Source organism: Sparus aurata, chromosome 24 (genome assembly GCF_900880675.1).
Source record: "Sparus aurata chromosome 24, fSpaAur1.1, whole genome shotgun sequence".
Classification (NCBI taxonomy): domain Eukaryota; kingdom Metazoa; phylum Chordata; class Actinopteri; order Spariformes; family Sparidae; genus Sparus; species Sparus aurata.
Window position 1 is genome coordinate 15,664,061 of NC_044210.1, and position 14,458 is coordinate 15,678,518.

General features: G+C 45.1%; 1 protein-coding gene across 1 annotated transcript; it reads right to left on the minus strand.

Annotated features, from left to right (window-relative positions):
• Positions 1-1,031: 1,031 nt before the first annotated feature.
• obsl1a (obscurin like cytoskeletal adaptor 1a) lies at positions 1,032-14,219 on the minus strand. Its single transcript, XM_030409534.1, has 25 exons — positions 13,746-14,219; positions 11,468-12,730; positions 10,574-10,843; positions 9,955-10,215; positions 9,551-9,856; positions 9,206-9,472; positions 8,839-9,114; positions 8,470-8,584; positions 8,162-8,322; positions 7,787-8,059; positions 7,418-7,693; positions 7,053-7,328; positions 6,689-6,964; positions 6,324-6,599; positions 5,963-6,232; positions 5,616-5,882; positions 5,267-5,536; positions 4,911-5,177; positions 3,303-3,569; positions 2,939-3,051; positions 2,692-2,845; positions 2,429-2,590; positions 2,039-2,143; positions 1,681-1,947; positions 1,032-1,609 (listed from the first exon to the last, which is right to left on the minus strand). The coding sequence occupies exons 2-25, from the start codon at positions 12,642-12,644 to the stop codon at positions 1,338-1,340; spliced, it is 6,624 nt and encodes a 2,207-aa protein (XP_030265394.1). The 5' UTR covers positions 12,645-12,730; positions 13,746-14,219; the 3' UTR covers positions 1,032-1,337.
• Between the last annotated feature and the right edge of the window lie 239 nt (positions 14,220-14,458).

Genomic DNA, 14,458 nt, shown 5'->3' on the forward strand with positions numbered 1-14,458 from the left:
GTTGGCTAATCTGCTAGCACACAGGCACCTTGCTAGCTTACACAACCAACATGCTTCATTCGGAGTCATGTTTTGGCCAGCTAATGAATGTAAGTACAATACTAGCTCTCATTATAGCAGTTTTTGTCATTACTTGGCACCAAAATGAAGTAAATGTTTCTTTAAGATGCTAAATTAAATTAGCGCTAGCTTGTAGTGTGTATTATGCTAATTGGCTAGGCTAGCAGCTAGGTAGCTAGAGTAAGCGGTTTATTTTTATCAGGAAAAACCGTAGAAAACTTAAGAAAAGTGTTGTTTTTGTCTTTACTTGCCACCTAAAAGAAGTAAATGTTTCTTAAAGATGCTAAATTAAATTAGCGTTAGCTTGTCGTCTGTATTATGCTAATTCTAGAGGCTAGGTAGCTAGGTAAGTTACAGTGTAAGTGGTTTATTTTTATCAGGAAAAAGCTAGGAAACTAAGAAAAGTGTGAAAATAATAATTTATCATACTCAATTAGCCAAAGGGGGATTAATGTTTGTGCTGCTAAAGATGTAACACTATTGATTAGCTAGCTTAAATCATCACTTATGGAAGGACATTTTGCTTATAACATCATAAACAAAAAAGTCCAACGCTGCCAATTAATACCCTTTTAGATCAGAAATTAAAATCATTAGTGCTGACTTTAATTGATTTAGCATTAGGGCTGTAGCCAATGATACTTTTCATTGTTGATCAACTGGTTCACAATTTTCTTGACAAATCGATAAGTTGTTCCTATAAATTGTCAGAAAATGGTGAAAAATTAAGGTCGATATGTCCCAAATCCCAGGATGACATCTTCAGGTGTCTTGTTTTGTCTACAACCCAAAGATATTCAGTTTACTGTCATAGAGAAGGAAGGAAACCATCAAATATTCACATTTAAGAAGCTGAAATCAGATAATGTTGACATGTTTTTCTTGAAAACTTGACAAGTAATCGCTTAATCATTGATAAAAACTGATTCTCGTGGACTCCCTCCTTAAACAGAAGACATTAATGACATGTATTTAACGCTAACCACTGTTACTCTTTGTTTTATTTTGGCAGGCTGGTGGGGGTTTACATCAGAATCAGCATACAAGAATGTAAAATCGGTTGTACATCATAATCAGGCAAATAAATATCTAAACTGTAAAAAAGGAATAACTTGACTCGAGGTTTAAAATGCGTACTCTATCCTCATTTTGCAATCAAACTCCAATCAGGGAAATGCAGATCACCTGAACATGACAAATGGATGTTGCCAAGTTCAAGGCGTGATGAGCTGGACTTGTGTTTTCTCTATGAGTCACTTTCTTTTTTCGATCTTCCTCTAGTTCACAGTGAGCTGAGCGCTGCTCTTCGCCTTTCCCAAGGTGAACTTCACCACGCCGCTCATGTCCGCGCTGGTGTTCTTCAGGGTGAGTTTGTAGACCGTCCCGTGGTCTTCCAGGCGGACCGAGGGGCCCGACTGAAGGGCCTCTCCGTTCAGGGTCCAGACGGGAGGCTTGTTTATGGCGACGGACACCTCGCACTGGAAAGATGCCGGCTCAGGCTCGGTTACCTCCACATCCTCCAGCTCTTTGACCATTACGAGGGCTTGAGCTGCACGGAGAGAAAGAAGAGTTATCCATCTATGAAAGGAAAATAAAGAAGTCTGGACGTCCTAAACTCACCTTCCACCATCAGTTTGGCTTTGGACGTGTGCTCCCCGACCTCCACGCTGTAGGTTCCCTCATCCTCTACGGTCACCTGATTGATCACCAGTTTTAGGGAGCAGCCGTCGGCCAGTATCTCCAGCCGATCCGAGGGAACCAGCTCCTCCCTGCCCTTGTACCAGACGGCGCTGCAGCGCGGCGAGGACACGGTGCATTCGAGGATCACGCGGTGCTTCTCCAGGGCCGTTCGATCTCGTAGGGGTTTCACAATGGAAACAGGGAGCTCTAAAACAAGAGAGAGACTTTTCAGATTTGTCATGGGAACCTTTTTTAAGCTGTTAAACCCCCAAAAAAGAAGAGTTTAGATTGGACTTACCTTCTACCTCAAGGTATGCTGTAGATTCAACATCCCTGGCTGCGAAGCGGATTTCCCCGACGTCTTCAGCTTTGACGTTGCACATCAGCAGGAAGTGTTTGGTCCCTGAAGGAAAACAACAACAAGACTTGTAGAATTTCTCTACATTGAATCTGTTCTAGAGGCTTTTTTTTCTTAGATTTTTCACTTTACATAGTGTATATCTTGTTCTCTGCCCCTTCCACGGTCTTACTGTTCCCTATTACGTCCACCAGAGGTCCTCCTTCATGCACTAGTTGAAGGAGGGCCACTGCTTTGATAGCAGAACTCACACTTTTCCTGCATTGTTTCCTGAGCTAGGTGCTATTCAGATTGATCAGTGATCAGTGATCGGTGATCTCCGTCTCTGACCTTCGGTGCGGATCTTGATGGTGCTCGTGGGTCGGATCTTGTGGCCGTCTCTGTACCACTCCCCGGTAACGTCCTCCAGAGACACCTCGCACATGAAGACGGCGTTCTGGTCCTCCTGAATGTAAAGGTCCTCCAGATCCTGCACTATCTCCAACTTGTGCTCTGTTAGGTGAGGAAAGAAACAACACAGACGAGCCCTGAAATCATAAATATCTGTAAAAAGGAAATATATTTATGCGCTAACTTTGTTGTTACCGTCTTACCGTAAACCTCCAGTGAACAGGAAGTGTTGACTTCCCCAGCGTCGCACGTGTAGGTGCCAGAGTCCGCCAGGGAGCACTGCATGATCTGACAGAACCGCTTCCGGCCCATGGAGTAGATCCGACAGTTCTTCCCGGGCTTCATCTCCTTCCCATTCTGAATCACAGTAAAAGGAGATAAAGGTATTCCTCACATGTCTGAAACCAGTTGCCATTCCTGTATATCTACACTGAGCCTGGTTTATTTTACCTTCAGCCACCTGACTTCGATGATTTGTCTGGAGAACTCGCACTCCAGAGTGGCGGGTAACTCCTCCTCCACACGGACGTCAGTCAGGGTTTTCAGGATAGACACCGGCGTCTCTGTCAATTTAGCAAATCCAATCAATTAACCAACAAATAACCAACCTAATAAAGTACTCATATGGTTAGATTTCTCAAAAACTGTCAATTTGTTTGAGTCCAGACTTGATTAAAACAGTTTTAAAGGGGTTTCCTATCGGTCCACAGTACAATAAAATATGATTTAATACCATTATGCTTGAAATCAAACCACAAATTGTCCTTTATCCATTCCACACTGCACCCACAGCGCTCCTCAAACCGGTATTCACCTTTAATAGTGAGCCTAGCGGTGGTGCGCACCCCTTCAGCTGAGAAGACGATGGTGCCCGTGTCCTCCAGGGTGAGGTTGGACAGGGTGAGGCCGTGGACCAGCCCGTTGGTGCTGACCCGCCAGTTGTTGTTCGGCTTCACCCGGATGCCGTCTTTCTGCCAGATGCCCTCCACATCTGTGTGGGAGAGCTCCACCTCGAAGGAGGCCGTCTCTCGCTCAAAGGTTTCTTGGTCTGTTAAACCTTTACGGATGCAGATTTTACGTGCTGGATTGGAAGAAATGAGGAGAGTGTTTTATAAGTACGTGTAATAATGTGCCTCTTAGGAATGGTATCAGGTTAAAATCAAATATCCAGACATTCATAAAAGATGGATTTGACGGGTAAGTCCTGAATCCATTTTAATATAATGCATTTTAAATATAAGCAGACTTCTTCAACAATTTCACGGCATGTTGAAAGAACGCTTTGTTTCAAGGACAACAAAAGGTGGTTCAAATATAGATATAACAACACCTACTGGAGCTCCACGGTCCATTGTCACTGTGTCATTCAGCTCGCTCTTGTGTAACAGCATGGCTGTGTTTCAAAAACCTTTTCACACATGCAGGTCTAGCCCTGCTATTCTTAGCATCTTTTTGCACTGTGACTTACTGTGAAAAACACGAAGTATGTACTGTTCTTCAGTTTCCCAGAACTCATCCAGCCACAATGTGCTACACTACACTGACTCCTCGATAGCTCCTGCTCATTTTAATGTTCTGTTTGGACTCCAAACATTAGAAAGTATTCATAAATAATACTTGGAAAGCATTTCTGTTAGGGCTGAACAGACTAATGTGTTTATTTCTTTTATCAATCACTTAGTTTATTCATTGTGCAATGATTTATCGGTTCCATTTTCTGAGAAATGTGATGTGATGCTGCTTTTATCCATTTTATAGCGTTGTAAATCACATTTTTTGAATGTTTGATCTGTAATTCAGACACAACATGAAATATAAAGATGCTCGATCTTGGGCTCTCTTATAAGCATCCCTCATTTTTGACGTGGAAGTGGAACTTTATTCAGAAACAAATGGATAAATCCAAAGAATCATTAGTTTCAACCCGATTGTCTGTGTGAACATGACCAATTTCTTCAAGTCATAATTGAATAACCCACTGGAATTAAAGTTTAGAGTTGAAGACAAAGTCACTCATCTAGGAAGCTTATAAGTTCTTCATCAGTTATCAAGTAGTAGATTCAGATTATCATTAATATAATTATTCAGATAGCTAGAGATAAGGTCAAGTTAGCCAAAGATTCTCTTGGGGTGCTGGTGTTCGTCAAAGAAATAAACCAAAAATGTATTTAATGTCGTTAATGGTGGGGCTAGTGATTCTAAAGAATGATGGTTCATTGTTGAGTCTCGTTTCCAGGTTCTGATATTTTGGTAAACGTTTGTATATGACGACCTCGGAAAGAGACTCAACAATCAACTTTTTGTCCGCAATTGCTCACCCTAACTTTAAGTAATGTATTATAAAGCATAAAGAGATCAACCCAAACACTACTCATGCCTAAACATCTCTGGCAACATACCAGCGCCGCCTTGGACCACTTACGTTCTACATTGAGCTTGACCTGCGTCCGGTCATGCAGAGTCTCGCAGCGATAGGTTCCCCGGTCTGATAGAGTCAGGTTGTGGAGGGTCAGGGTCCGTTTACAGCCATTCTGGGCCAGTGTGTATCGAGGACCTGGTTGAATGACCACCCCTTGCCTCATCCACTGGACCTCTCCCATCTCAAGGCTGATTTCCGTCTCCAAGGTGGCGTCTTCAAACTCTTCTGCCATGACGGCTTCCATTTTCTTTGTAAACATGACTTGAGCCTCTGAAAATACCAGACAGAAATAAAAGTGACAAGGAGCTCTGAGACTTCTGGTAACACACCATATCCTCTGCTTCATTCAATAGTCCGACCTTGAACTTTGAGCGTGGCTTTGCTTATTTGTCCCTCGGCCTCGGCTGAAATCTTCGAACAGTCCAACATCTGGCACTTCTTGATCACCAAGGTGTGGCACAGGCCGTTCTGGTCGGCCTGGAAGCGATTGCCCAGGGTGATCGGCTCGTTGTCCATGATCCAGGCCAACTGGACATCCTCAGGGGAAACCACACACTTGAAGGTGGCATCCTCTCCCTCAAGCACAGTGGTGTTGTGGAGCTCTGTAAGGAATTCCACCACTCGAGGCACTGAGGAGACACAAGAAGGTTCAGGAACCCGCAACCTCACACAAGAAAAGATAGACAATCTGAGTCCAGGCATACTTACTCTCGACTCTCAGCATTGCAGCAGTCCGGTCATCTCTTGACTCGCAGGCGTACTCCCCAGCATCCTCCCTCGTTAAACGGTGGATGGTCAAGCTGCGCTCAACTCCGTCCGCCCGAATGGAGAACCTCCGGCTCGGAACCACCTCCACACCGTTCCTCAGCCACTGGACGTCTGCTTTTGGCTTGCACACCTCACAGCGAAGTGTCACCATACCGTCAGCGTGGGCCAGAGTGTCATGGAGCGGCCTCACAAACTTGATTCTCATTTCTGCGATTCAAAAGAACAAAGTTAACACAGCTCTTAAGTCCAAACTGAGGTGTGTGTGTGACGTAAAAATAACTTTTAACCTTTCACCAGCAAGCTGAAGTGGATCTGGTCCGTGTTGACGTCGCAGGTGTACTCGCCGGCGTCAGAGCGCCTCAGAGGCTCGATGGTAAGGGTGCGCTCATGGCCTTCCACGAGTGCCCTGAAACGCTCGCCTTCAACAGGTGACCAGTCTTTCAGCCAACGCACTTGAGCGCCTTCCTTAGATACGTAGCTCGTCAAGGTCACGCTCTCTGCCTCGTAACCCGTCACAACAATGTCATCCTTCTTGTGCACAAACGTGACTGGAGGCTCTTTGATGGAGAAAGAAATGGAGTCATATAAAAGCCAATCTTTCGATGTTATTGATAATCATGTTTCTCGAGATGTCTTGTGAGTTTTTACCATTTATCTTAAAAACGCAGATCATCTTGTCGTCCACAGCATCACACACATACTTCCCAGAATCTGAGTGCTCGATGTTCGAGATGACAATTTTCCTCAGAGTGCCGTAGCTCTCGATGTAAGTGCGGGAGTCGCTGGTAAGCAGCTTGTCGTTGCAGTACCACTGGACAGGGGCGTTAGCACGGGACACTTCACAGGCGAGGATCAGGTCTTCCCCTGCCATCATCTCCTGATAGTCCGCTTCATTTGAGTTGCCCACGATTGTCACTGGAGGCTCTACGTCCAAGAAGAAGAGTCAGGTGATCTATTTAAGAAACAGCTTTAAACCTGAGCGTTTAATTGAAAAGTCACTAAATCAATCGTACCTTCTACCGTAACCTGGAAGCTGATACTGTCATCTCCGACATCCAGAAAATACTCTCCCGAGTCTCCAAGTTCAGCATTAAGGATGACCAGCGAGCGAAAAGCACCTTCTTCCTCCTCGCAGTACCTTTCATCGTCCTCAATACGACAGTTGTCCTTGTACCATTTGGCAACAGCGTTGGCTCTTGAGAGCTCGCACTCCAGCACAATGTCATCAGAAAGCATGGATTTAAGATTTGTCTTAATCTCCGACTTTCTCAGGATCTTCACTGGAGGCTCTGATGATGCAGAATTACGTGTTGACAGTCAAAAATCGCATAATGTGACAGAAATCATCTCCAAAGCTTACATGACATCACCTCTTACCTGAGACTTTGACCTGGAAATCGATTTTATCATCAAGAGCGTCACAGGTATATTTCCCAGAATCCTCTGGGGTGGGTGAGTGAATTGTCAGACGGTGGGTGAGCCCATCCTCTGTGATGGTGACATTACTGCTCTCCTCTATTTCTCTGCCATTCAGCCACCACTTGACTTCAGCATTTGGCCTCGACACCTCGATCTCCAGCACTATTGGTTTGCCGGCAAAACTTTCCAGTATATCAGGCATGTTTTCTGGACGAGTGAGCGTTACTGCGGGCTCTAAAGGAAAAATTAGGACATTATAGATAGAAAATTCTATCAATTTATCAAGTTTCCATTTATTATTGTGTCTGGTTCCTCATTCCTACCTGTTATAGTCACCAGGAAGGCCACAGAGTCATCTTCGGTGTCACATATATACTCCCCTGTGTCGTCCACAGTGGTTAAGGGTATAACCAGTCGGCGTTTGGCCCCCTCGACCTCCAGGACCAAGTTCGGACCCTCATCCACCTCCAGGCTGTCTTTGTACCAGCGGACAGGGGCATCCACATGAGAGATTTCACAGCTGAGCTCCAGCCTTTCGGAAGCCAAGTGGGTCAGTTCCAACTCTGATTCACTCGGCGAAATAATTTTTACGGGTGGCTCTGGAAGAACAGGATGTAAATATCCTTTTGAATACTTGGGGGATTCTGCACAGTTGTATTAGATGTCTGGTATAATCAGAAGTTCAGCCTTACCCTTGACAGTAAGCTGGAAAAAGACAGAGTCTCCGTCGGTTTCACAGACGTATTCTCCGCCATCCTCCGCCGAGCCGTTGAGGATGGTCAGCCTCCTGTAAGGACCCTCAGATATCAACTGGACGTTGTTGCTTTCCTCCATCACCTGGCCGTCCTTGAACCACCGCACCTTCCCGCTGGAGCGAGACAGCTCACACTGCAGGTGGATCTCCTCTGAGATATAGCTCTCCATCACAATATCATCCTTCGGTTCGACAATCATCACTGGAGGCTCTGCGTTTGAAGTTAGAGGAAGTAGAGAGAGTTCAGAGGGTAAAATGTATACAAGTCTTTACACAGTACTTGAACCAACAGGTGTTGGAAAGGTTCTCGTACCTCTGACATTGACAGTGAAGTCGATGCTGTTGTTTCCTGCCTGGCAGGTGTAGCTGCCAGCATCTGAGGCCTCTGCAGAGCGGATGATCAGCCTCCTCATGGTTCCCTCTGCCTGCAGAGTGATGTTGTCACCGGGCTGGATCTCACATCCATCCTTATACCTGAGACACACCAGGTCAGACACAGACGACTGTAAATTGTAAACTAAACACAAAATGGTAAAACTTGTGACTTGAATAACGACTCATCTGTTGTGAAAGTACATTTTATTGCTCTTTATGAGCTTCTACAAAAAAAGACTGACTTACCACACGACTTCAGCATCATCTGCGGAGACGTGACAGAGCAGCACCACTGGGTCCAGCTCCATGCTGCTCTTATGTAGCTCCTCCTCTGGGACCGGAGTGAACTCCACCGGACGACCTGAAAAAAAAATCAAAGTCGGAGAAATGGATGTCAGACACTGGCACTGAAGGTACAAGAAGATGAACTTGTTTCCTTGAAATTCAAGATATTCTTACGGCAATTTGGTTGAATTAGAAACTAAAAACATAGTTTAAGTTGTTGCTGAAACCAGTTCTTTTAATATGAAAATAAGTTTAATAGCATACTAATTTAAGTTGACTTAATTGAAATCCAAAGGCCTGACATGTATCCACATTCAAACAACCCTTTACCTGCAACATTCACGTTGAATTTGATGACATCTCCTGTAGTTTCACACGTATAAACCCCAGAGTGAGATTCATCCGCTGACTGAATCACAATCCTCCTCATATTCCCATCTGATTGGATGTTGAGGCCATCGTCTACCTGGAGCTCCTTGCCGTCTTTGAACCACGACACCTTTGCGCAGGGGTGGGAGACTTCACAGTAGAGTACAATGGCATCACCAATGTCCACCCTCTTATCACTGTCCGAGTCTGACAGAGGGCTGAATTTCACCACAGCAGCTGGAAAGACATACGCGTAAAAAAATCAATTCCAAATAAAGGCATCCATCGCTCGCTAAATTTAACACCAATAACAGATTTTCAAACCTACGTTTAACCTTGAGAACGGCCGAATCCCGGACTCCATTGGCTATGAACGTGACCTCTGCTGTGTCCTCTGCAGCGCACGTTTCATGGATAACCAATGAGTGCTTTGTTTGGGACTGTTTTATTGAATATCGCCCACCATGCTGCAGTTGAGCACTATTCAGAAACCAGGTTCCGACCATCGTAGCGGACAGTTCGATGGAGAAGTGGGCGTCTTCTCCTTCCGTAACCTCACAGCCTTTGAGACTTCTGTGAATCTTTGGCCCAGGAACTGAGCGGAAAAAGCAGAATAACAAGTTAATAAAAGATTCTTTCAGAACAGAGTTATGTTTCACTGTAGGTTCCTCACCCAGATGGACAGCTTTGGGAAACTCCACATGGCCACTCCGCCCGTACTTGTTAATGCAGCAGACACGGAACCGGTAGTCGCCTTCACACTGCACGCTGTCGCCGGCGATCTCAGCGGAAGTGGTGGTCTCTGTGGTGAAGCACTTCTGCCACTCTTGGGAGCCCACTTCCTGTCTCTCCACGACAAAGATGGATCGGGTGGAGGTCTGGCTGTTGGGTGCAGGCGTCCAGGTAAGCAGGGCGCTGTTGGGTCGATCCATGTCCATTTTGACTCCCACGGGGCAGATGGGAGGGCAATGTCTTGTGGCTAAAAAGGGATTGTCAAAAAATAATCTAGAATGTAAAACGAGTATTTTATCTTGAAACTGGGAAACCAACATATACATTAGTGCTTCCTAAATGTACCTTTGACCTTCAAACGTGATGAGGTCTTGGATCTTCCTGCGACAAATGTCACTACCCCGGAGTCTTGGTAGGCCACGTTGACAAAGACCAGAATGTGAGTTTTGCCGAAAGACTTGAGGATCGTCTGGTGAGACTCGTGCAGCTTAAAACCGTCTTTGAACCAGTGGATCTCCATGTCGTCGCTCTCCACCTCGACACAGAACACAGCGTTCTCCCCCTCCAGGACTTCCAGCTTCCGCGGAAGTTTACGAACAATAGTGCCTGCAAATAGATAAAATATTGTATTTATCTTACAACAAGTGCATTGCAAAACTTTCTGTTCCACTTGTGCTCAACATGCAACTCTTATCTATTGTAGATTTCCAACTTATCAAGCTAAAACATTTCTGCAATGCTGATTAATTATTTAGGCAAAGCTTAAAAGGTAGTTTCCTCTTTCGAATTGCAGATGAAAAGTATTTTGATTATGACATTTAAATGGACTTCATTATCTAGAGATCATCTAACATGACATAATTAAACTGATGGAAGTTCAGATGGTTAATGTTTAATCTTTAATGCATTCAAGTTTCTTCTTTCTAATCTAAAAAACTGCACACCCACATTAAGGACAACTCACCTTTAACCGATAGCTCAGCAATGCTCTTTCCTCCATCAGGCATCTCACAGAGATACACTCCATCGTCATCTGTCCCGACATCATGGATGGTCAGTCTTCTTTTCGTCCCTTTCTGCTCCATCCCGTATTTGCTGCTGGGCATCAGCCGCTGGTCCTCCAGGTACCAGGCCGATGGAATTGACTCGTTGGGTACCTCGCACTCCAGCACGGCCACATCCCTCTCCCTCACTTCTACATCTTTTAACGGACATGTAAAGCGCACAGCTGGGCCTGAAGAACAACGGGAACAACAGCAGATTTAGGTACGTGATATGAATTTGATCCAAGCTTTTACTGTAATATTTTTGATGGACACTTTCTGGCACAAACTTGGTTCAAACTCTTTCAGTTTGTTTGAATATCTCACGCCACCACTGATTACTTTCTAAGCAGTGCCCAGTTGCTGTAATGCCACTTCACATTATCTGTATATTAGGGACTGGCATGTTGACCTCAGGGCTAAACTGACTCTTATGATAGAGGCAGCTGGCACACTGCGGCACCGTGCATATGAAAAGGTATGTGGCCCTGAGAATTATCTGCCCATTATAAAGGGATTAGGACAAAATCATTAACCACTTTAAAAGGTCACGCCATGCATTTCAACACAGCCACAGAAGTTGTATCTATGTGGTTGGACAAATCATTGAGCCAATGGTTCATTCATGTTCTTGAAATGTGATGTTGCTTGTGTTTGGACTGTTGTTCATATTTTGGATCATATAAGCGTTGGTTTTTCCATCCATCTATCAATCCATTGGTGTTTCGAACAGGGATAAACTTTTAAATATGTAGTCACTATAAGAAATCTGTGTTTAGCCAGTTGGAATTGAAGCACAGGCAGGTATGGCCTACCTTTGACAGACAGGTGAACGGCGCTGAGGGTGTTCCCAAGAGCGTTTGATGCTGCACACACATACAGCCCTGTATCCTGCACTTTACAGTACAGAACCTTCAGCGTGTAGTATCCTTCTCGGTCCTCAAATATCAGATGACGCCTCCCGGGCTCCAAGGGAACCCCATCTTTCTTCCAAAATATGTCTGGCTTGGGCTTCCCTGTCACAAAACAGCGAAACTTGGCATGTTTCCCCTCCGCCACTGCGAACTTCTTGGCTTTTGAAGCACTGACGCTTGATTCCTCTGTAAGCCTTGACAAACTGAGCCTCCCACCCCTGTGCTTTGGGGACCACTGGCTGTTAGCGTGGCTGTTTGAGGACATTTTACTCTCCTGCCGCTCCGGTACGGGCTCGATGAGAAGGACAGCGCCGGCCAAGGCCTCGCTGTAGCAGTTGATGGCCCTGCAGGTGTAGACACCTTTGTCTGGCATGCGTGTCCTGTAGATCTTGAGCTGGAACCAGCCGCCATCTTGATTGCTCACGCTGAAGTGTGCACTCTCGAAGATGTCGTTCAGCTTCTTCCCATCTTTCTCCCATGTGACTTCAGGAGTAGGAGTACCCCAGATTTTGCAGGAGAAGGCGGCGTCTTCTCCTCGATCCACACGCAGAGAAAGAGGCTTGATGAGGAATCGCGGTTTATCATCAGACGGTAAATCTACCTCTTCCGGTTTTACACCGTTCCTGGAGTTCCACTTTTCCTTTCCGTTCAGCACCTCTCCATTTTCTTTCCGTTGATCACCATTTTGCACTGTGCAGTAGCCATTCATGTGTCCTCCAAACTCTCCATTTTCTTTGATTGGTTGCGTCACACCATTGACTCCTTCCTGCGGCTGCACCTCTCCTTCCACTTTGAGTGAAGCTGCTGCGTAGGTTTCACCTATACTATTTTTGGCTTTACAAATATACTGGCCAGCATCCTGTGGAGTCACTCCAGTAATGGTCAACAGGTAAGCTTTCCCTTCCTCCGTGAGCTTGTAGTGTCCATCAGACAAGATCTGGATGCTTTTATGCTCCCAGATCACGTCAGGGCGAGGATCCCCATCGATTTGACACCTCAGGGTTGCAACCGTGCCGCACTGTGCCACCACAGGGCGTGGGTAACCCAAAACACGAGGAGCACCTCCAAAAATATCCATGATATCACCGTCTCTCTGGTTCAAATGAAGAAACGTCTTTTGTTGTGGGTTTGCCTCGATTAGAGCCTTTTTCGTTGGTGCAGAGGCTGTAACATGATGAAAAAGTGTATTTTAGCAGGCAGTGAGAACTCAAACTCAGACCACTTCACTTGACATGACAATCTAAATACTCAATGTCTACATAATACTGGCTGGAATGGAGCTTTCTTACTTTGATTGTTGTTTCAAATTTCAAATGTGACGCATTTTCTCGAGAGAAAACTGGAATGTGCTTTTAAAATGACCTGGCATCTGATTCGCCGCACAGAGGAGATGTATTAAAATGTTTAGACTGTTCAAAAGACTTGTCATACCTCCCCTGGCTTAACTGAGATTTAGTAAGGTGTTTATCACATGCTTGGTGGTTTAGTAAAGTGGGTTTTGAGCAAGGAAAACTATCTCAGTTGTCTCACAGCTGGTGCTGTAACTCATTGAAGAGTGTATTTATAAATTAGTCCGTCCAAAAACAGACACGGGAGACCGACCATGTGCCACGTAGCACACAAACTGTGCAGTGACACACCTGGAGCCACTTTGTATATATGTATGTATAGAATATGTATGTCAACTGCATCTTTCCTGGTGGGCCTTCTTATCTGTTGAGTGCATTGTTGGTCCTAAATCAATCATTATTTGAAACTATATTATTCTTTCTTGGTAAAAAACTCTTTGCTTTCTAGCGGATTGTGATTTGATCTTTCTAGTTACCACTGGGAAAACACGTCTCTGTCATGTTGTCACCATCTCTCTGTTGGCATTAAAAGAATGGCAACCATCCCTGCTATATGACGCACCATACTCCCATCTGATGCACATCCTCGAAAACAGCGTGGACAATATAGACATGTGCTCATGTCTCTGTTAGAAAATACCTCCTCATGTAGCACGTCGGCTATTTCTAAAGTCTTACGACTCGTTGAGCATTTTGTGGGCGCATGGATGGAAATGATTCTTCTTAAGCGAGCCTGGAATGTCAAGCAAGATCTAGAATGTCAGACAAGATACCATAAAACTGACCTTTTTCTAATTATCCACTAAAGAACATTCACAAGATAAACTTACCGCTTCTGTGGGTCGTTTAAAAGACTTCAAAACATCTCGTCGATGTTGTGATGTTGACTTAAAGATGATGCCCTCAAAATGTTCAAGCTGGCGTCAGTTAATTCATATGACTGTTGGCCTTTCTTTGAATTATTCTTCAACTTGTAGAAATAGCCGATATTCCCTCTGTTGCTGTGTAGATCTTAGTGAGACTCTTCAGCTCTGTTCCGTTCTTGTTTGGCTTGTTGCTTTTAGATTCTGGGAGACTTTTGACACACCTCCTGGTCACTGAGAGTCGAAGCACGTGAGAACAATTAAGTCCTCCATTCACGCTGGGTGGCCTGTAATCACAGGTATCTTCTCTCGGTTGAGTCCCCTCCAATTGGCGTTTGGTTGCAGGTGGCAGAGAGGAAAATTACCGCCGTCTTTCAGCCAAGCGCTTGGTTTGTGCGTCAGCTCTGATACTGTCATTGTCCGACAGCTAAAGAGTGAGCAAGAGAGAGTTGGAATGGGGGTGGGGGGGCATTAAATGCTTTCACAGCTGCTGCCACTGCAAGCCACCCCCTAAAAATAACAGCAGCTTCTATGACGGTGGGCGAGATAAAGTTAGGCTCTCCATTCACAGACGGTGGCTCACTAAAGATAGAGGGGAGGCCGAGCTCTGCGATGGATCACTCAGCTTAACAGATAGTCTGAGTTAAACCTCGAAAAAGAGAAAGGACACCCCACCTGCT

Excerpts from the sequence above, each read along its gene's own strand:
- obsl1a (XM_030409534.1), bottom strand. The coding sequence starts at position 12,644 with ATGGATATTTTTGGAGGTGCTCCTCGTGTTTTGGGTTACCCACGCCCT. Across the intron at positions 9,857-9,954 it reads ATCACGTTTGAAGGTCAAAG|CCACAAGACATTGCCCTCCC; the intron begins GTACATTTAGGA and ends ATCCCTTTTTAG. Across the intron at positions 6,965-7,052 it reads TTTCCAGGTCAAAGTCTCAG|AGCCTCCAGTGAAGATCCTG; the intron begins GTAAGAGGTGAT and ends CTGCATCATCAG.